This window comes from Ceratocystis lukuohia, assembly GCF_044167205.1.
Source record: "Ceratocystis lukuohia strain C4212 chromosome Unknown Supercontig8_pilon, whole genome shotgun sequence".
Lineage (NCBI taxonomy): Eukaryota > Fungi > Ascomycota > Sordariomycetes > Microascales > Ceratocystidaceae > Ceratocystis > Ceratocystis lukuohia.
In genome coordinates this window covers 1,675,136-1,696,602 of record NW_027263527.1, presented here as the reverse complement: position 1 = coordinate 1,696,602, position 21,467 = coordinate 1,675,136, and the positions used below count along the sequence as shown (strand labels likewise).

Here is a 21,467-nt window from a genome sequence, read left to right as displayed (position 1 = left end):
AAACCCTTAGAATGTCATTACCATCCTCCCCCGATCCGTCCTGCAATCTGCGCCGCGCGTTCAGTCTGGCTCATATCCTTTTTGCCTACATCGCTAACTACTTCTCTGTACGTAGTGTATGCGAGTTTTTCCAACGGAACGAGCGTAATGTCAGCCCAGTATGCAAGAGTTTCCCGGATATACTGCGTGTCTAAGCCTTGCACAAACCGGCCGTCACCTGGATTTGTAGGCACTGCTGCCTCCCCAGCTTTTGTTTCCGTCTCATCTGCTGAGAAATAAGCTTCGTCAACTGCAGCCAACCATGCCTTGTGGTCCACCACACCATCAGCCGTATTCATCTGCACCACGTGTGTGTCATCAGCCTTGATCTGCCCCCCGCCATTTGTGCAGCCACCAGGACACGCCATAACCTCGACGTATGTATATTCTAACTGCGCTGAGGCGGGTTTCGCAGCACGACGTCTGGCACTCCCAAATGGCTTGCCACCAGGCATCATTGACGGTTTAGCGGGCTTTAGCCGGCGAACAAGATTTTGGATGTTGCGGAAGCCGTAGTATCGTGCGGCCCGCAGCAGCGGCTCGTCCGTAGCTGAGAGCAAAGTATACTCAACTACATCGGCATTGCGCCCGCGCTCAGCGATTATGCGTGCCCCCGAATGCTTTGTAGCTGCCATGCTGAGTATGAAATAAAGGCTGCCACCTGATGGACCAGCTGTCCGCGGGGAACGTAGGGCAGGATGTGCACGGAGGAGGAAGGCCGACATCCGTGGGTCAGGGAAGTTTGGTTGAGGGGGAAGTGGTGAATGTGGGAGAGCGAAGATATCGAGACCACGGGCAGAAGCGAGTGTGAGGATCTCAGCAGTAGTGATAACACAGTCAATATCACGCACGGGCTTATTAGACGAGGAAGAAGAATCCCGGTCCCACACAGAATCAGTGAGCTCTTCACGTGAAGCTTCGAGTTTCTTATCAAAACACGGCATAACGGTAACGTGGTAGATCCTACTAGCTGGAATCCCTAGTGCACGGGTAAGCGTGGTTTTGACCAAAGTTCCTATTAAGGCCTGCGGAGACTTGGTGCGTGATATGTGTGGGAGGACGTATGGGTGTGTTTTCTCCGCATAACATACCCAGCCGGGACACGCTGAAGCCAACACTGGTGTCTTGCGTGCCATGATATCAGGGGACAATGGGTTGTTTCCTGAGTGAAGCACATCATCTGCCTCTAAGACTAGACACGCCTCACGCGCGACACTCGTGTCTAGCACCCATGTGAACGCATTTCCGTACTTTCCACCGTCAGTGAGGCTCTGCCGCAGAAAGCGCTCAACGACGCGCCCTGCTTGTGCTTCACTAAAGTTTGGGCCCATGGCAGCCGCCAGACTTGCGCGCGCTTGAGGCGCAACGCTAGCGACAAAAAGCTTTGCATCAGAATTCTCTAGACCCTCGACAATCCATTTAGAGCTAGATGCAGCAGATTTAGAAGGCTTAATGCGCAGTGCTGGCGCGGCATCTAGCACATTGAGCACTTCAGCATGACTCTGGAGAGAAACTAGCACGGCTTCGGCAGATGTCACACAGCCGGAGCAGGCGAGACAGTCAGTTAGAGAGATCTGTGCAGGGCCAGCGGCAGAGACAGCAGCGGGTGTGCCATCAAGAACGACTTCGTGTTCGAGGGATTCTTGAACAGCAGGGAGAGTTTCAACGGGTTTGATGCAGGCGACTCCGGGAGTAATGAAGTCGTTGAGATCATCGACAGAGAGGATAGCACTCATGGTGAGAAGAAGGAGTAAGGAACGAGAGAAAGAAAGATTGAGACTAAAGGCAGAAGAAGAGAAAAATACACGCGGCGAAAAAGGATAGAGAATCTCAATGACGAATGATAGCCAACTGCCTCAAGCCTATGCCCTGGTCGATGATGTCAGGGCTTGTCTGTCTTGTCTATCCAAGCTTTCCGAGGAAAACAAATCAAAAGCCAGAAGAGACAACCAACCGAAGAGCGCAAAGAAAGGAAAGAACAAGCCTCAAAATATTGGCAAATAATAGCAAAAAAAAGAACAAACCCTGTGACTTTTACTGTGGCCGTCGTCCTTGTCGCTTTGGATAGTCTTGGAATTGTCAGCAGAGCCAAAATTTCTAATGCGAAATCGGCCAGTGGCTCGTCAAGTCCGGGAGGATCATGTTGGTTCCGCTTTGTTGTGTTACACGAGTGGTGGAGCGTGTACTACCTGTGTATATACTTACGGCCCAGAGCAGGAGGGAGCCTAGCCTGAGGACGATCCAGGAACCCTTCGTGCTCTATTGCTAACATGCAGACATTAGGGAGAGTATTTATTCTTAAGAAAACACATTGGAAGAACGTATAACTCAGTATAGAGTCAATCTATTTCTTGAATTCAGCGCCCTGATTTTGGCCAACCACAATGGATGTAAGCCTCCCCTTCACTTCTCTTTCGCCCTCCCTCCACCCACTCCCCAGCCTGAACTGACGTAGGCTATCAGAGCATCCAATACTACTGTTTTTCCAGCTCTGCCTGGCTAGGTCTACAGGGCGGTACACTTCTCTTCTTTCCGCGATTTGTATTGTCAATGTTACGTGAAGAATACCAGGCCGATACCGGTAGGCGCTTTCATCTTTTCTAAGCTCTTGTTATCCTATTGCTAATATGCAGATGCCCAGCTCTGGAAGTCTATTTTGCTCGGTCGCTAGGCTTTGCGCTCATTGCTCTCGCCTTGTTCCATATAGTTCTCTCGGGAGCTGTTCCGTTGACATCCTCATTGTCCGAAGGTAACCTCCCTCTTCTCTATACTCTCTCCTTCCCCCCCTCCCATCTACCGCCATCATCTCCTAACTACCCCTAAAATCTGCACCACAGTAGTTGCCGTCTCCCCATTTGCTAGTGCAATCATGCTTATATCCGCACTGCATCATGCTGCCGTTGCCTCGTACTGCTATGGGATGTATACGTGGGCAGGCCAGAGTGCCTTTGCATTTGGCCTACTAGCCAGCGCGTTCTTGTCGATTGTGGGGCTCGGCTGCTTCATGTTTGCCGGTGACACGAGCACAGTGAGCAAAAATCTACATCTAGACAAAGCAACAAGCTCGTTTCCGTTCAAGAACGCCGAGGCGTACCATGAGAAGAAACGACGGATGCGCAAAGACATGTAGGAAGAAGCCGAACTGAGAGTGAGTGGAAGACGATATTTTATCGTCTTCCAAGAGTGTTATGGCATCGGTGTACGCGGGAATTCATACTAGGACGCAAGACGTGTGATATCATATTTGATAGTTTCCCATCCACTTGTCCATTCATCTAGACAAAACAAAACGAAACAAGCAAAAACAAGTAATAAGATGCGCGCAAAGAAAAACAGATTTCGTAACTCTTCTTTCAAAGATTTCCCTCACCCTGATCCGGCCATTTCCTTTTTCTCATACCGCCGCCGCTGCTGGCGCAGGCTCAGCTTTGATACCATCTTGTACTGGTGTATCCAAATCCATCTTGTCCTCATCAGCCTCTGGCTCCGAGATACCCATATTCTCTCGCGTCTTCGACTCTGAGTCCATCTCTACCCCTTCTGCATCTGCATCTTCAACTTCCACGTCCTCATCCTTTTCATCCGTGGCTGACACGTCTTTGACCGCGTCAGAGGTAGCTGGCAACGCGGCATCAGCATCAGTTTCATTGAGCTGTTTCTCTAGTGCGTTTGCCGTCGCTTCCTTTATTAGTTCGGCTTTAGCCTTTTGTTCGTTCTCTAGTTGCTGGGCCTCGCGTAGCTTCCTAGCAGCCAAAGCTTCAGCCTCAGCCTTGGCCTCAGCTGCCAACACAATCTTACGTCTCTCGTACCAGGCCTTTTCACTTTGGATTACTTGAGCCAGTAAGACCTCCTTGTCGAGCCACTCGCGTTTGTACGTTTCCTCCATAATCTGGATTTCCTTGAGCAGCTTCTCGCCTTCCTCCTCTGACCACTGCAGCTGGAGACGGCAACGGCGGAAGAGCTTTTCGAGTGGCATTTCGAGCTCTTCTTTAGTAAAATCCTCCTCCGAGAGCTGGGTGAAGTGATCACCCTCGAGGTCGTCTAGCAAAAGACTATCATCAAGCAGAGATTCGTCGTTGCTGGTGGTCGATGTGGGGGTCTTGAGAATGATCTTGAGCTTGCGACCATTGGGTCCGCCACTGAGATGTGACTTAGGGACGGGGTCGCTTGGTCGAAGGTCTTCTGTTTGATGGACGGTGCGCATATGTTTAGCGAGGGCATCTGAGCGGGTGAAGGCGCGGTCACACTCTGTAATTGGACAAGTTAGTAGGGAAGAACACAGGGTGTACTATAACTTGTTTGCCTGAACCTACCTGGCAGATAGCAGTAAAACGGCTTTTCGCGCGTGTGGCTGCGCATATGTGCCTTCAGAGCATAGCCTGAGGCATGGGCCATACTCTTGCGTGAACATCCAGTCCACTCGCATGTATATTTCCGCTGACGGCCCTCGATGTGCTCGTTGTGAATATGATCAACCAGACGGTCCATATTGCCCTGATCTCCGGCATTGCAGCCCTCCCAAGCGCAGCACGACACCTGCTCCTGGAAGTCATCGTCATCAAATCGCGTGTTAGCTGGTGAACTAGGAATATCGCCATCTGTGTCGCTAGATACATCGGACATTCCGTCGAGAAACTCGGGGGCATGCTCGTCTTCGTGGGCGTGGATAGCGGGCGATGCGGGTGCAGGAGGCGGCGCGTCATCGACAACTTCAGTCTTTAAGCGCTTGCTCCGGCTATGGCGCAGAGAGGTTGGATCAACGTCTGTGGAGTGAGTGTCGGTGACACGACTAGCGACGTCGCTCTCATCAGCATCAGAGAGGACATCAGATAGCGAGGTATCGGGAGAATGAGCAAGGGCGGAGGCTGCGATTGTGGTAGTGTCGGTGTCATCTTGGAGAGCCGGCATTGTCAGAATTAGAGAAGAGATGAATAGAATGAAGGAGAGCAAGGAAGAGGATGTGCCAGTGTGATCGGGGTCGCAGGATGGAATTAGGTACTGGCTTGAAGCCTAGACTTAAAAGTCACGCGGACAATGCCCAGAAATTAAGGCAAATAAAGAACCACGCAAGAGACAAACGAGGCCGAAAATCAATTCTAACTTTGCAGGCGAAAAAGGCAAAATAAAATGAAGCGAAGCGAGACGTGAAGCAGGTCAATATTAAAAGCAAGCAGCGAATTGTTTATTCATTTTACTGATAGCCAGGTTAGGAATCGGCATCGTGAACAGTTATTGGGAGTTGTTTGCGCTAGCACCTATACAGCTGTTGACAGCTGTATCTACATACTCATCCTGGCAGCTACGGCCAGCTTTGGGACAGCTGCTGACAGCTGATGGGTCACGTGTCTGAAGTGCCCCTCTAACCCCCCATCGTCAACCTCGTCTCGTCCTTGACCATCCCTCTCAAACCCTCAGACCCTCAGCTTCCTCTCTGTTCTCTCTTTCAGGCTAGGCCCATTTCCCGTTGCTGGCCGCAACAAAATAGAGAGGAACCAATCAAACGAAACCCCCACCATAAATAGCAGCCAAGAGGGCCCGCTAGACGAGTCAACAAAGCAAGCTTTTTTTTAGGCCTTGCTCAATAGTTCACCTTTTTCCGTCTCTCATACACACCGTTACCTTACTACACACACAGCTTTGTTACTTGTCTGTCCCCCTCTTTCTCTTATTACTTATCCCTAACCTCTCTCATCATGTCCGCCTCCACAAAGGTCTTCTCCCTTGAAGGCAAGGGTCTCAAGCTTGACTCGGCCGCTGATATCGAGCCTCATATTGCCCCTCTTCGGGACATGACTGACGTCGAGGAGGTCCGACTTCTGGGTAACACTTTTGGCATTGAAGCTTGCAAGGCTCTGGGTGAAGTTCTGGCCACGAAGAAGAGTCTGAAGGTAAGAGCCACTCACCCCTGTCTCTTCTCCCTTCCTCCCTCCCTCCCTCGACGGGCCGTTTCTACCCCTCCACCCCTCCCGCGCCAAACCCTTCTTCAGGCTGAACTCCTCCCCCTACTAACATCCTTTTCTTTGTAGTCCGCCAACTTCGCTGATATCTTTACCGGTCGTCTCCTGAGCGAAATCCCCGACGCCCTCTCCCATCTACTAACCTCTGTCGTCAACCTACCCCTTCTCAACACCGTCGATCTCTCCGATAATGCCTTTGGCATCAGCACCCACGCTCCCCTCGTTGTTTTCCTCGCCGATCACGTGCCTCTTCAACACCTTTACCTCAACAACAACGGTCTAGGCCCGCAGTGTGGCACCCTTGTCGCCAATGCTCTATCTGAGCTACATGCCAAGAAGGCAGCTGCTCGCAAGGCCGGCCAGACTGTGCCTGACCTCGAGACTGTAGTTTGTGGCCGCAACCGTCTCGAGAATGGCTCCATGGTTGCCTGGGCTAATGCCTATACCCTCCACAACCGCGTGCGCCACGTCAAGATGGTGCAGAACGGCATTCGCCCCAGTGGCCTGACTCACATATTCACCTACGGTCTAAACCGCTGCAAGCAACTGCGTGTGCTTGATCTGCAGGACAACTCATTCGCCCTGGTGGGTGTTAATGCCCTTGTCAAGGCCATTTCTACCTGGTCCTACATAGAGGACTTGACCCTCAATGACGGCTTTCTCAAGGCCACAGGCTCCGAGCTCGTAGCCAAGGCCCTCGCTGCCTCAGCCCACAAGAACCTGCATACCCTACGTCTACAGTACAACGATCTAAATGCCAAGGGCCTAGCCACGCTGCTTGAAGCCGTCAAGGCCCTCCCAGCTCTGCGTAAGTTAGAGATCAACGGCAACCGCTTTTCTGAGGAAGATGCCTGCATCGAGGCTCTTACTGAGCTCTTTGACGAGCGCAAGGAAGCCTACGATGGCCCGGCCCTTGGCGATGAGCACTGGGGCCTAGACGATCTTGACGAACTAGATGATGACTCAGATGAGGAGGAGGACGATGATGAGGAAGAAAAGTACGATCCGCTTGTGACCGAGGAGGAGGCTGCCAAGCTGATTTCTGAGGCCGAGCTGGCACAGGAGGAAGAGCCGGTGGCTGGGGAGCAGGACAAAGAAGTGGACGAGCTAGCGACAAAGCTAGGCAAAACGGCTCTGTGAGAATGGGAGAGGCCAGTCTGACCTCTATTCGTTGTCTTTTTTCAGTCTTTCTGCTGTTCTCTCGGGTTGGGTAAGAGTCGCTTTCTTTCTTTCTTTCTTTCTTTCTTGCTTATCTTTTCTTCTTTTTCTTTTTTTTGTTTTTTGGGAGCATGTTATACTTTTGGAATGAAAATAATACCACCACTACGCAACATCAACAACAAACAAACAAACAAAAGAGCCTCAGGGCAGCGCCAGTCATATCATCCATGTGTATTTTTTGTTGCTTCATTTTGCCTATAGTATTTTCGAACTTGCCTAACGCATTTGTAACGATAAGAGAGTGTATGTCTATGTGCATGTGTATCTGTGCGTATGAGTGTGTGGGTGTATGGGTGTATGGGTGTATGGGTGTATGGGTGTATGGGTGTATGGGTGTATGGGTGTATGGGTGTATGGGTGTATGGGTGTATGGGTGTACGTATGTATGTATGATGTATGATATGTACGTATGTTGCGTATGTCTCTGCACATCCTAGCCTTGATGGCCTCGTTTTTGCCCATGGAAAAGCCCTAGTTTTCTCTCCCAACAGACTCCGCTTCTGACTCCTCGTCGCCATCCACCAGCACACAGTCCACTGGTGGGAATCTTGAAAACAACAGCACTACCATTGCAACCACAGCAATGGCCGCATTGCAGAAAAATGTCATGTGAGCCACGCCGCGGGCCGCCAGCATTGCAAACACATATCCAAATAAGCCCTGGGTCGTCAGGTTTGCCATGTTTTCGACCAAGGTCACAGCATTCAAGGTATCGGCGCGTTGTGATGGCGTGCACATGTCACTGATAACGCCCTTGGCTGCAGGGGCTGAGCCAGAGCCAAGTGGGATGAAGAAAGCCGCTATAGGTTTGAAGGGGGTTAGTGACCTTTGGGTGCTTGTATAAGGAGAAGGGTGGGCAGCAGAGAGGGTATGCTGTTCGAAAGGGACTCACCAAGGTAAATATGCCATTTCTGTGTGGCAAAGGCGGCCATCGCCGTCATTGCTCCGTCCACAACCAAACTCCACCGCAAGAAGACAAGATCAAACGATAGGTCAACCAAAGCCTCAGTCTTGCCCTTGCCATCGTCATCTACCTCCTCGCTGACGACTATCCCAGCGTCCACTTGCACAGCATTTGGTGCGGCGAGTTCTACTTCCTCGGGGTGTGTTGGTATGACTAGCCGGTCTGTTTCCGTAGCCGTGTCTGCCTCCGTAGCTGTGACCTCAGATCCGCCCATCACAGCGCCATATCCCAGCGGATTCTGGTTGTCATCACAGGGTGTTGTGCTTCCACTAAGCCCCGTGTCTCTTGGGTCTCTACGCAACGCAGCAACAGTAGCCTCTCGCCGTGGTGCGTATCTCTTCCGCCCATAGGAAATTATGCGTGGAAAGACAAAGATTAGGAACAAGCTACGCACAAAACTGAACTCGGACATGAGCAAGCCGTTGTCGCCCTGTGAAAAGTCAAATACTGCCGTAGCGTACATCTGGATCAGTAGCGGTGCGTATCCCGTAGCCACAACACCGGCGAAAATGCCCGCACACAAGATCGCCACTCCCCAATGCTTGACTAGCCGTCCGTTAGCTAGTCGTGCCACTTGTGGCCGTAGAATTCGCAGTGGCGCAAAAAGCCCAGTGTTGACAGGGCCGGTACGTGCGCCAGACATACTTCCAGGCGCAATGTAAGGCAGTGAAATTCGCGAGTACAGAGACGAGATTAGGAAGGACACAAAGGCCACTCGGAACGGCATTTGCACACCAAAGATGTTGCCAATTTGGCCGCCCACTAGAGGGGGGGGGAGACGGGGTTAGTATGGTACCGTTTCAAGAAGACATTACGGCATAAAGGAGGGACTCTACTCACCAATGAAGCCAACTGACATCCCTAGCATGATGCAGCCCTGTAACCGGCCAAACGTCGCAGTGCGTCTGCTTGCTTCAACAACCTCACCAATGATGACATTGATGACGAGACTAAGCCAGGCCCATCCATGCTGTTTGTTAGTCTATGTCTCGGTCTTGACTCTTTTTTTTTTTTTTGACTCTCTCGCTTCTCGCTTCATGTTTGGAGCTGGGCATATAGTGGGAACGGATAATTAGGGACGGATAATGAATGGTAGTGCAAGACTCACACATAGCCCGCAGGCCCGCCAAAGATAGTGACGGCCTGCGTTGTCTGAATAATCGTCATTCCCAATCTGCCCTTGATAATGACGCCAGTGATTTGCAACAGGATGCGCAAAGCCGGCACGGTGGTTTGGAAGATCAATGTAGCACGCGGGCCGAGCCGCTTAATGAGCCAACCGCTAAAAAAAAGGTTCATAATGCCTTTGGGGGGAGGAACAAGATATGTTAGCTAGCTACATAGAACGGAGCAGGGCAAGGGCTTACCGAAGATCGTCGTGCTCATTCCCAAAATACTGTACTGTCTCGCAGTGCCAGCAGCAACTTCGTTAATACTACAACGGTCGCCCTGGCCAGCATATGGCGGATGAGACTCATAATACACGTCACACTCAATCAGGTGAAAGACATGGAGCAGGCTATATAAGGAGGGAAAACGCAGTCAGTAGCCCATCAGTCAATGCAGTGGAACCGCCACTCAGGAATCAGCGGTAGTAGTCATGTAGCATAGCAGTCAACTTACGATACCTGTGTGTAGCTAAACGACAACGTAATCAAAAAGCCCGCTAACAAGATCCGGCTCTCGACATGCACCATCTGGGCCCACAGATCACAAAGAAAGCCTCCAAGGATGCTCGATACCGCCGGCCTACTAGCTTTGGTTTTGGCTTTGGCCGGCTCGCCCGGTGAGGGTGGGCCAGAGCGGCAGCAAAGACGGGGGTCATCCGGACGCACCAAAAGTGGTGTTGTTTCGGTAGTCGGCATTGGGATGTCGTGAGTAGCTAGAAAGGGCAGAATCGATGATACGAAGAGCAAGAGAACAAGAGGTGAAGCTACTTTAGCTCAGGAGCTTGGCAAGGGGAAAAATAGACAGACAAGCAAGGATTGACGATTAGACTTGTCGGACTTTACTTTCCAGCCTGCTTATTCATTACCGGGCGGGCAGAAAAGAGGAATTAAAGAAAAAGGAAGGAAAAGAAAAGAAAAGGAAATTGCATCAGCAGCTGTTTCCTTTTCAATGCCTTTATTTTTGGACTTCCTTCCTTGTCTATGCCTCTGTTGCTATTCTTTCGCTGATTCTCGCCGTTCTTTCCTTTTTTTCTCTTCTTTCCTGTTGCCACATACAGGACCAACAAAAAGCAAGGTTGCCAAACTGCCTCTTTCCTTTTTTTTTCTTTTCTGTGCCGCCTCTCCCCTTGTCCGTTTCGCAGCAAGTGATTGGCTGATACTGGTCCTGAAGATAACAACAACCGGAAATGTGGGGCCGCTCTTTTCTTCCGGAAAAATAAGATGGTACCAACCGTCCCGTTCCTAGCAGAGTAAAGCGGGTCGTCGTTTCCTAGGTTCATGACAAAGGTAGTAACCCTAACCCTTATGTGCCGCGTCTCCTGTCAACACCATGCTCATTGTCTCACCACGTTGAAATCTTGATTCTTCCACTCGCTATAATGCCGTGTTACTTCTTACCTTTTTGCTGTCTCTGCTTGCTAGAACAGCCCGCCTAAAATGGGAAAAGGCCTAAAGGGAGGGCCCGCTATTTCATTATTGGCATCCTCCACGGGCCCTCTGTCAACCACCACAGACTCCCTTGCATACCAGACTAGGAAGCTAACCAGCGATCAACAGGAATATTTGTCTTGAATTGAAACGAACGAAGAGCAATGCACAAAGAAACGCACAATGCTGCGAGACAAGGGCTACGGCCGGCGGGAACAAAGGGCTCGGGGCAGCTCTGAGGGTGAAGGGGGAGACACCAACAGTCTCAATATAGACAGGTCGGCGTGGTGCTACTGCTACTCTAGGGGAACACCAGGGGCTTCTCGGACCAGGTGCCAGAAAAGGGCGGCCTTGCAATACAATTTTCGCGTGCTGCATCCTACACATTTTCGCACACATGTGGCCAGCCAATGTATTAGCTACTGCATTCTACAGGTCGGCTTTGTGCTAGTTCCTGTGTTTGTCTTTGTCCTTGCGTTGGTTCTGTGTTAGCGCCAGTGTCGGCCAGTGCTGGTATTAGTGCTAGTGTTAGTTGTGGTGTTAGTGTCCGTATCTGTGTCTGTACAGTACGGCTGTTACACGTGCTCTTCTTGGCTGGTCAGGCCACATTCTTTGTTCCTGGGCCCAGGGCTGCCTCTCGTTAGATGGAAGATGGGTGACGAGGGGGTTAGGTCTCCCTGGGGGACACAAGCAGGAAGAAAAGAGAGTTGGCTATCGTGCCTTGGCCTGTCGTCACTGAATGACTGAGCCAAGTGACACCCATATCACGGATTAACTCTCTGGTGTCTCTACCCAACCCTTCCACCACCTTGTCGTCCTTCCTATCTTGGCACAGCTCCGCAGCCCGGCCACTAGACTTGTCTTTTTCCCATACCCCTCTCTCGTTTGCTGCCCCTTGTCCCTCGTCCCATACGTAATGTGGACCTGCTCAACGACAACAACAACCGGCCACAACCACGGCTGATCAGCACCGCTCGCGCCCTTGTCCGCCCCGCTATGAAACATTAAGCAACTTATTGGCTTCATCCCATCGTGCGAGGCTGGCCGCGCGGTGGCGATACTTGAGGCGTCGAAGAATGTTACTATTGCAAGTGGGCATTCCAGGCAACCAAGGGTTCAAGAGATGAAATGGACAGGAAGATGCGCTGAGGGAGGCCATCGAGGGGGAGTGACCATAAACAAAAACAAGTGGTGGGAGGGCAGGTCAGCTTGGTATAAGAGACGCCGCGCAGTCCCGCTGTTTCGTCTGGCAATCTTGTTCATCATTCTCATCTTCATCTTCATCTTCACTTCATCAAGCCCTTTTTTGTTTTTCTTCTCTACAGTTCTTCATTACATCTTCTATACTCCCGTTCTGCACTCTCCTTAAGCCCTATTCAGTCAAGACTTTTTGTTTGCTTCCTTTTTTTTTCTTTTTTTTTTTTACTTGACCTTTGATTGGGCATTCGTTGTCTACCTTTTCATCACAGCTTCACACCGAGTCTCACCGGCCTTGATCTTCTATCTCAAGGCTGTTCAATACATAGAGCTCTCCTTTCTCATCCCCGGAAAAAGAAAAATCCCTACACAATGTTCCGCAAATACACAGCAGTTGCTGCCCTTCTGGCCACCAGAGCCGCCCTTGGTGCTGATGATTCTGTCAAGTATGTCGGCTGCTACCCTGCCGTCACCCAGACTCAGACCCAGACCATCACAGTCACTAATGGCACTCCTGGGTCTGTAACCCCCCCTACGGGCACTGCCGTAGCTGGTGCTGACCTGGTCACTGTCACTGAGACCAAGTACGAGACACGCACCCAAACCCTGATCCAAACTGTCTTCGTGACACAGGACTCTCAGGTTTTGCCAACTAGCCTATCCAGCTCGGCCAATGCTACCCCGGGTTTGTTTACTTCATCTGCGGCAACTACGTCACTGGGATCTTACATCGACCCTACTTTCCTCTCGGTAAGTCACATGACACATGGCCTCCAGCACATTACCGTGTTACTAACTTTCTACAGCCCTCTGCCTCCACCGCTCCATATGAGAACAGAGTTGCCGAGGACGTTGTGTCTGGCTCCGGCGCTACCACTACTGCCACTGTGTCTGCCTCGTCGACCGAGCCCGATACTACCACTAAGATCAAATCGACCTCTACCACCACCGTCACCATTCCCTTCCCGTCTTCATCTTCCGCTGTAGTTGGCGGGTACAACTACAATGCCACCTCGACTGCCCTGGTTGGCACAGCACCGGCAGTGTCCACGACTCTGGCTGGAAGCTCTACGACCCTGCTCGACATCGCTTCTACGCTGTCTACAATGACTGCTTACCGCGAGAAGGCTACTAGTATCTCCATCCCGGTTGATGTGACTTCTACTTATGGTCTTGACACCAAAACCTCCACTGCGACCTCGACGGCCGCCTACGGCTCTACTACCCCTATTGTAAGTCAGCTACAGCTTAGTAGCTTGGTGTCTGCATCTAATTTCTTCTGCTAACACCCTGTAGATCAATGGCCGCTCTAATGCCATCTATTTCACCAACTGGGGCATTTATGGAGCAAACTATCAGCCTGCCAACCTCCCTGCTGAAAAGATTACCCGTGTGTTGTACTCGTTTGCCGACATCAGCAGCAACGGCACTGTGTAAGTCTATTTCCAGTCTTCCTATATAATCAAACACAATGACTAATATTTCGGGCTTGCCAGAATCTCGTCTGACTCCTATGCCGATCTTGAGAAGCATTATGCCGGCGACTCATGGAATGACAGCGGCAAGAACGCCTACGGCTGCATTAAGCAGCTGTATCTGCAAAAGAAGAAGCATCGCCACATGAAGCTACTGCTGTCTATCGGTGGCTGGACCTACTCGAGCAAATTTGCCCCTGTGGCCACCAAGCCCGAAGGCCGGGCTGAGTTCTGCTCATCGGCCCTTACCCTGGTCAAGGACTGGGGCTTTGACGGTATCGATATTGACTGGGAGTATCCCAAGAACAAGGTCGAGACACAGGCATACGTTGATCTAGTTAAGGAGTGCCGTAAGCAGTTCGACGCCTATGCTGCTAAGCACGCCAACAACTACCACTTCCAGATCACCATTGCATCGCCGGCCGGCCCCGCCAATATCAGTGATCTCAATCTACCTGCCATGGACAAGTACGTAGACGCCTGGCATCTCATGGCCTATGATTATGCTGGCGCGTGGGATAAGACTTCGGGCCACCAGGCCAATGTGCACATGAGCAAGACCAACCCTACGAGTACCAAGTTTTCAACCGACACCGCAGTCAATCTTTACCTAAACCACAGCATTTCGGCCGACAAGTTAGTGCTCGGCTTCCCGCTGTACGGCCGCTCGTTCACCGGCACTGATGGCCCCGGCAAGCCGTACACCGGCCTTGGACAGGGCACGCTAGAAAAGGGCATCTGGCTTTACAAGGACCTACCCCGGACAGGCGCCAGTGAGCACTATGATGCCAACATCATGGCCACATGGAGTTATGACAACTCCACAAAGGAAATGGTTTCGTATGACAATGTTCGCAGTGCCAAGGAGAAAACGAAGTGGATGCTGGCCAAGGGTCTGGGTGGTGCTGTCTACTGGGAGGCCAGTGGCGACAAGAACGGCACGTCTAGCATTGTCTCAACCGTTGCCGAATCCATGGGCGACATGGACACCTCAGAGAACTTGCTAAGCTACCCGGAAAGTGTGTACGACAACATCCGCAACAATTTGGAAGAGGCCAAGTAAGACGCTTGTCCCGTCATTCTAGCCGAAAATAAGTGGATACCAGCTGCCTGGTTGCCGAAAACCGCCGAACTCGAATCCCGTTTTGTGCTCCACTTATTTATCCGCTTCCTCGACCCACTTTCTTCCGCACTTCTCATCAAGTCCCCGCTTTTTAATGACCCTTGTCCACGGCTGACGTTTCACATTTGTTTCTCCTGCTTTTTTGCTGATTTTGCTGCTTTATTCCCATGTTTTTCCGCCCTCCTTGTTTTGTCTTCTGTTTTGAGTTTCCCTGAACGCTTGTCGCTGTTTCGTTTCTTTCCCCCTTGCCTGCTTGTGTTTGTCGCTATTTCTCATTCGATATATATCTCTAGATGTGCAAATATTAATTCCCACCGCGTCGTTCAAGATTACAGTGCTAGTGATTGTCAACTCATTGTATGTACATTAACCAACCTATGATAGTTACAGAAAATAATGTGAATTGTGTCCTTGTTTCCAGCACTGCGACAACTTTTCGTCCACTCCCGCCGCTCGTTACTATCCTCTGCGGTGTCGGGCCCGGCTCTGCGCCCAGCGCTGGAATCGTGGTCGGCACGCTTTCGGCGTCAGGCAGTAAAACTGGCCGAGTACCAGCACCGCTTCCCCTTCCGCCCCCACTGCCCCGAGTTACTGTCACGGTTCGCACAGCGGTCGCCGTCACCATACTCCGTGGCGCTGTCAGTGTGGGTGTGGCCTGCGTGCTATTTGTCCAGCGGAATGGAGCCTCAGGTGTAGTTATGCCCCCAGCTCCGCCAGTTCCAGGAAAGCCATTGCCTGTTGGAAGGGCACAGCCGCATGACGGCTTTGGTGTTCCCAGTGTAGCAAAATTCACGCTAGAATTAAAAGGCGTCAGGGGTTGCGGTGGTGGCTCGGTCAAATAGGGGGCCGTCTAGGACTATTGGTCAGTCAGTTAATAGTGTACTTGAACAGCAGTGTTAAAATGAGAAGTAACTTACCCCAAGGGCCGGGGCAGCTGTAGGAGCGAATCTCTTGGCAACAGTGCTAGTCACCGTAGCGGCTGTAGTACCAGAAGGGTCATCATCATCATCCTCCTCTCTCTTTTCTACATCAAGTTTTTCGGCAGCTGTAGGAGCGAATCTCTTGGCAACAGTGCTGGTCACCGTAGCGGTTGCAGTGATAGAAGGGTCATCATCCTCTCTCTTTGCTACACCAAATCTTCCGGGAGGAGTAGCTGTAGAGGAGATAGGTTCTTCTCTCTTGGTACGAGCACCAGACTTAGTAGAGGTAGTAGATTCCTGTCTTTTAGCAGGAGCATTAGATCGGGAAACTATGACAGTTCTGAAGGAAGTAGATTCTTGTCTCTTAGCGGGGGCATCAGATTTGGTAATAGATGTAGAGGAAGTAGATTCTTCTCTCTTGACAGGAGAAGCAGTCACAGTGGACGTGGTAGGGGCAATAGTTTCCTGTCTCTTGACAGCAGCAGCCGATTTGGTAATAGAGGTAGAAGTAGATTCTTCTCTCTTGACAGGAGAAGGAGGCACAGTCGACGTGGTAGGGGTAGAGGAAGTGGTAGGAGAAGAGTAAGAACTACCACCAGTTTCCTCTCTCTTAGCAGGAGCTTCAGGCACAGTCGACGTGGTACTGGTGAAGAAAACCGAGGTTGAGGAAGGCTCATCTCTCTTGACAGCAGAAGCAGTCGATGTGGTAGTGGTAGAGGAAGTAGACTCTTCTCTCTTGGCAGGACCGTCAGGCTGGTCAACCATGGTACTGGTGAAGAAAACTGCGGTTGAGGAAGGCTCATCTCTCTTGACAGCAGAAGCAGTCGATGTAGTAGTGGTAGAGGAAGTAGATTCTTCTCTCTTAGCAGGACCGTCAGGCTGGTCAACCATGGTACTGGTGAAGAAAACTGCGGTTGAGGAAGGCTCATCTCTCTTGACAGCAGAAGCAGTCGATGTAGTAGTGGTAGAGGAAGTAGATTCTTCTCTCTTAGCAGGACCGTCAGGCTGGTCAACCATGGTACTGGTGAAGAAAACTGCGGTTGAAGAAGGCTCATCTCTCTTGACAGCAGAAGCAGTCGATGTGGTAGTGGTAGAGGAAGTAGACTCTTCTCTCTTAGCAGGACCGTCAGGCTGGTCAACCATGGTACTGGTGAAGAAAACTGCGGTTGAGGAAGGCTCATCTCTCTTGACAGCAGAAGCAGTCGATGTAGTAGTGGTAGAGGAAGTAGATTCTTCTCTCTTAGCAGGACCGTCAGGCTGGTCAACCATGGTACTGGTGAAGAAAACTGCGGTTGAAGAAGGCTCATCTCTCTTGACAGCAGAAGCAGTCGATGTGGTAGTGGTAGAGGAAGTAGACTCTTCTCTCTTAGCAGGACCGTCAGGCTGGTCAACCATGGTACTGGTGAAGAAAACTGCGGTTGAGGAAGGCTCATCTCTCTTGACAGCAGAAGCAGTCGATGTAGTAGTGGTAGAGGAAGTAGATTCTTCTCTCTTAGCAGGACCGTCAGGCTGGTCAACCATGGTACTGGTGAAGAAAACTGCGGTTGAGGAAGGCTCATCTCTCTTGACAGCAGAAGCAGTCGATGTAGTAGTGGTAGAGGAAGTAGATTCTTCTCTCTTAGCAGGACCGTCAGGCTGGTCAACCATGGTACTGGTGAAGAAAACTGCGGTTGAAGAAGGCTCATCTCTCTTGACAGCAGAAGCAGTCGATGTGGTAGTGGTAGAGGAAGTAGACTCTTCTCTCTTAGCAGGACCTTCAGGCTGGTCAACCATGGTGCTGGTGAAGAAAACTGCGGTTGAGGAAGGCTCATCTCTCTTGACAGCAGAAGCAGTCGATGTGGTAGTGGTAGAGGAAGTAGATTCTTCTCTCTTGACAGCAGAAGCAGGCACAGTCGACGTAGTAGGGGTAGAAGTATCAGACTCCTGTCTCCTGTCTACCTTCGACAGAGCCCTCTTCATAACCTCATCTTTGTTAGGATACAGCACTATTCGCGGACCGATCTCTCCGTTAGCTCTCTCCTGCAAACCAGCAGCGTCTTGGCTAGCAGTTGAAAGTATGGGCAAAGACAGAAGCGATAAAAGTTGGAAGGGTTTCATAGTGTACAAGTGTGTAAAGGGAAGGAAGAAATAACGGACTGAGAAAGATAGAATATAAGACACAGAGGAAAAAGATAATGCAAGTCCAACTGCAGTTCCAGCTTACACGGCCAGTATATATACACATGGCCAAGAAAAGCCCCAGGCTTAGATCTCTTGGGCTAAACAAGATGCGATTCAAGTAGTTCAAGTTGCTAGGGCGGCTTAACCTGATAGATGTCCCGGATGCGCACAGATCCCTGAAGTTAAAACACAAACGCTAACAATTTGTATGGATGCTGTAAGATACCTTAACATGAAGACTCTCTCCGACGGCCTGGTCACCTCGATACAAGACAAGGGCCTGGTGGGTTTTGATGAGGTTCTGCATGTTTCAAGGCCGGCCAACGGATAGATTAGAATGCCTTGCTTAACCTTGCTTACCTTACCAATACATATAATAAGTAGCTGCAGTATAACTAGAAGGACCTGCTTGGCTCTTGTTATTCGCTCATCCACTGCTACCACACAGGCTACAATCCGAGTCACCACCAAATAGCCAAGGCTCGGCATCCCTTTATACCCCTTGATTGTTAATCATCTAAGAAAGTCGCAGCAGCAAATCAACCGTAGATCAAACTACACATTGTGCCATTCATGGAACACTAGCCACTAGCCGAGCAAGACCTGTAGTGCCAGCTTACTTACATCAATTAGGGCAAGTAGCCCATCGTCTCAGTCCGTTTCAGCGGCTTGCCATGGGAACCCAAGTCCATGTTTTTGCATAACCACGCTCCCCCTGTCTGTTGAAACAGAGAGTGAAGTTAAAGAAGATGCGAGAAGGAAAACCGAGACAAATCGTGGCCAGTGCACACGAATCTCCAGTGAACAGACCACCTCCTTGTTCGATGAAGGGAAGGATCCCGAAGCCGTTGTACAGAACCCTAGTGTTCCAGTGCATTAGGGTTATAGATTGGATCAAATTGCCACTGCCACCCAGCCCGAAGCATCAGGCCTCTAGACAGCTTATAAATGAGCAGTGCGAAGGGTCTCTTGGCAGACAGTCCACGCCCACACACAGAAAACGAGACCTCAATAAATCGGGCGAAAAGCCCCCGATCGCCAAGACCTAACAACCATATCGTCATTCTACTATCAACCCACCAGATATCAAAGCCTGTCAGTCTGCACTCTACTATGTCGTCGCGTGCCCCTCCTGACTATTGTAAGCCAATATACCCTCATGTGCACCCTTCTGTACGCATGCGCTAACTCGCCGCACACAGACGCCATCCTCGAAATCTCCGAGAATGCCTCTCCGCAAAAGATCCGTGATGCCTACAAAAAGTACGTCCCCTCTTTCTTGTCTTTCTTTCGACTCCCCATCCCGGCTCTGGCCCCCGTCCCCCGTTCCCGTATCATTATCCACCTCGCTAACTCTCTCTGCTCCATATCAGGGCCGCTCTAAAAACCCATCCCGACCGTGTTGCCGCTGATCACCCAGAGCGTCCTGCACGTACACGCAAATTCCAGCTCGTCAACGACGCATACTACACGCTATCCGACCCTTCACGAAGACGGGAATATGACGCCCAGCGACGCCTCTTCCAGCGACCTGGCGCGCCCCACGGCAGCGCCTCTGCAAAGCCCGATCCATTTGATGATCCGTTCGCCGAATTTGACAGCGCCAGCCCGCCTCCCTTTGGCTCGTCTTCCTCTTCCTCGACATCAACGCCCTTTTCATGGGCGTGGAACTTCTTTAGCGGCGGTTCGTCGGCTGCGGACCAGGAAAAGGCCCGCGCCAAGGCAGAAGAAACACAGTTCGCCGATGTATTTGAGGAAATGCTGCACGACGAGGGGCTCGATGCCAATGGCCAGAAAACTAACAATGGCGGCCGCTTCTGGGGCGCCGTTGGTGGCGTTAGTGGTGGTGCATTAGGCTTCATTATCGGCAACTTCCCAGGTCTTGTTATGGGCGCCGCAGCGGGGAATCGGCTGGGTTCAGTGCGCGATGAAAAGGGCAAGAGTGTGTATGAGGTCTTTCAGGACTTGCCAGCCGACGACAAGTCACGGTTGTTGGCGACGCTGGCAGCGAAGGTGCTGAGCCAGAGCGTGGGGCTGTAGTTGCTGGGGTCTGCCATGCGTGTATCTGTATGTGTGTATGCGTGTATGTTTCTTATGTTTCATCATGCGACTTGGCCTGCGCAAGGGCACTGTGTAGATAATATATTTCACGAATTTATATGATGTTCTCCATTCACTAATTTCCGAGTCTCTTGCAGGCAACGCTTCTTCAAATTACCCAATGTCACGTGACGTGCAGTATCACATAAACCTTAAGTTATCTCCACATTCAAAGCCTCCGTATCACATCTCGAAAGCTGTCTATCCCTGGAGCCGGTCTGTAGAGTTAATTTAATGCGTACTGCCCCCTCCCTGTCCACTTTTGCGAGTGCCGAAAAGAAATTGATTCATCAGTTTCTACGATGTATACGTGATTCGATGGGCTTCTTATCTTTCCACGTCTCCTTACTGCTATTTCGCAACAATATAGAGCCTTCCAGACAGTGCTCTACAAAACTTGGCTGTGGTCTTTGGGCCTCACAATCGAAAAAGTAAGAAAAAGACGTTACTAAAACACCATGGCAGTTATGTTTGCTCACCCGTTCGTGCTCGACGGATCGTGAGACTCACTCTCTACAGGTCTCGCTGCCCTGTTCTCTGCTCTCTGTCTCTTCCCTGTCCCCTCCCTGCTTCTCCCGCTTGTTCTATCTCTCCTACCGACTACTCTATTAGCACCACCAGCTCTAGCCAGTCTCTTGTAGCCCGGGGCCCCCTTCCCCAGGAGGAACGCCCCCGCTGAGCCCCAGAAAAGGATTGTGGCAGTGTTGCTTGCCGTAGCAAAAGAAACCAACATGGGAAGGCGAGTGCTGCCCACAATATCGCCGGCTCACGCATGGCAATCATGGTCTTTAGAAGGACCCGACCAAGCCTACAACGTCATCGCTGTATTACAGAGGTGCGGTAATAGTGTCTTCGTATAATAAGCCCTCTACCATGGAATGGAAAAGACTTGGTAGCAACAATGCAATGGCAATATCCCAGCCCAAGCTTTTGTGATACGTTTGAACAGCGTCCTGACTCCTGAATCTGATGGAATCTCAACTACTGTCTTCACATACCCTTGGCCACTATGTCTTGCATCGGGTTATCCTGAAGTCAACTATGGTAGCCACTCCCTAAGATTGAGGGCATTCGTAAAGGGTTCTGGTCGAAGCTATGTCCTTTGTAGCTGCAAGCCGGAGGCAACAAGGCATGGCGCAGAAGTACCAGAGGGTGTATAGCAGAAGAAGATAATGATATATTTTATACAACAGATATCTTTTCTTTTTTTAGAGTCAGCTTCGCATTGGAGACCAGCCCACATAAACCAGGGAGGTAGAATCTTGAAATTGAGACGACGATCGGTCGATAATCTTACTCTTCATCTTGATTCCTATCCCTGGCTTGGCTTGCGGGGATGGATACATGCTTTGCTTTGTCTTGTGCATTGGTTAATCTGCTGGTTTAAGGTTCATGGGTTACTTATATATACAGTTCTGATGAATGACCTCCTTTTCCCAGCCTGCTTTGCCCCGGTAATAAAATGCCCATTATTCCCCTGCGTCAACTGTCTTTTTGAAGGTGTTTAGAGTATTGACATTTTCATTTCTTTTAGCCAACATCTCAGTCGATATCCTCCGCCTGAGATCACACAAGGAGATCTGAACACACCACTTGAGCAGGTGTTGTATATTTTGCAGTCCCAGATCAGTATTTATGATGAGATTTCCCATGTGGACACTAAATTTCAATGCCTCAGGCTTTCTGTGGATTGTACGTGCAGGACCAATAAGTT

At 50.7% G+C, this 21,467-nt stretch overlaps 7 protein-coding genes across 7 annotated transcripts; 3 read left to right on the top strand and 4 right to left on the bottom strand.

Moving 5' to 3' along the window:
* Positions 1 to 17: 17 nt before the first annotated feature.
* On the bottom strand, positions 18 to 1,775 carry HOO65_080425 (Cytosolic Fe-S cluster assembly factor NAR1; the record flags this gene model as incomplete). Its single annotated transcript, XM_071001556.1, has 1 exon — positions 18 to 1,775. The coding sequence occupies one exon, from the start codon at positions 1,773 to 1,775 to the stop codon at positions 18 to 20; it is 1,758 nt and encodes a 585-aa protein (XP_070856655.1).
* Positions 1,776 to 3,433: 1,658 nt separating this feature from the next.
* HOO65_080424 (INO80 complex subunit 1) lies at positions 3,434 to 4,947 on the bottom strand (the record flags this gene model as incomplete). Its single annotated transcript, XM_071004259.1, has 2 exons — positions 3,434 to 4,287; positions 4,353 to 4,947. The coding sequence occupies 2 exons, from the start codon at positions 4,945 to 4,947 to the stop codon at positions 3,434 to 3,436; spliced, it is 1,449 nt and encodes a 482-aa protein (XP_070856654.1).
* Positions 4,948 to 5,732: 785 nt separating this feature from the next.
* On the top strand, positions 5,733 to 7,136 carry HOO65_080423 (Ran GTPase-activating protein 1; the record flags this gene model as incomplete). The annotated part of the gene is made up of 2 exons (XM_071004279.1): positions 5,733 to 5,927; positions 6,066 to 7,136. 2 exons carry the CDS (start codon positions 5,733 to 5,735, stop codon positions 7,134 to 7,136), a joined length of 1,266 nt encoding a protein of 421 aa, XP_070856653.1.
* Positions 7,137 to 7,688: 552 nt separating this feature from the next.
* Positions 7,689 to 9,049, bottom strand: HOO65_080422 (major facilitator superfamily transporter; the record flags this gene model as incomplete). Its single annotated transcript, XM_071004294.1, has 3 exons — positions 7,689 to 8,017; positions 8,110 to 8,943; positions 9,022 to 9,049. 3 exons carry the CDS (start codon positions 9,047 to 9,049, stop codon positions 7,689 to 7,691), a joined length of 1,191 nt encoding a protein of 396 aa, XP_070856652.1.
* Positions 9,050 to 12,347: 3,298 nt separating this feature from the next.
* HOO65_080421 (Endochitinase 1) lies at positions 12,348 to 15,415 on the top strand (the record flags this gene model as incomplete). Its single annotated transcript, XM_071004139.1, has 5 exons — positions 12,348 to 12,725; positions 12,782 to 13,207; positions 13,272 to 13,408; positions 13,472 to 14,509; positions 14,995 to 15,415. 5 exons carry the CDS (start codon positions 12,348 to 12,350, stop codon positions 15,413 to 15,415), a joined length of 2,400 nt encoding a protein of 799 aa, XP_070856651.1.
* Positions 15,416 to 15,423: 8 nt separating this feature from the next.
* On the bottom strand, positions 15,424 to 17,590 carry HOO65_080420 (uncharacterized protein; the record flags this gene model as incomplete). Its single annotated transcript, XM_071004193.1, has 2 exons — positions 15,424 to 15,429; positions 15,491 to 17,590. 2 exons carry the CDS (start codon positions 17,588 to 17,590, stop codon positions 15,424 to 15,426), a joined length of 2,106 nt encoding a protein of 701 aa, XP_070856650.1.
* A 1,176-nt stretch (positions 17,591 to 18,766) lies between these two features.
* On the top strand, positions 18,767 to 19,693 carry HOO65_080419 (putative J domain-containing protein C63.13; the record flags this gene model as incomplete). The annotated part of the gene is made up of 3 exons (XM_071004362.1): positions 18,767 to 18,794; positions 18,856 to 18,916; positions 19,027 to 19,693. 3 exons carry the CDS (start codon positions 18,767 to 18,769, stop codon positions 19,691 to 19,693), a joined length of 756 nt encoding a protein of 251 aa, XP_070856649.1.
* Between the last annotated feature and the right edge of the window lie 1,774 nt (positions 19,694 to 21,467).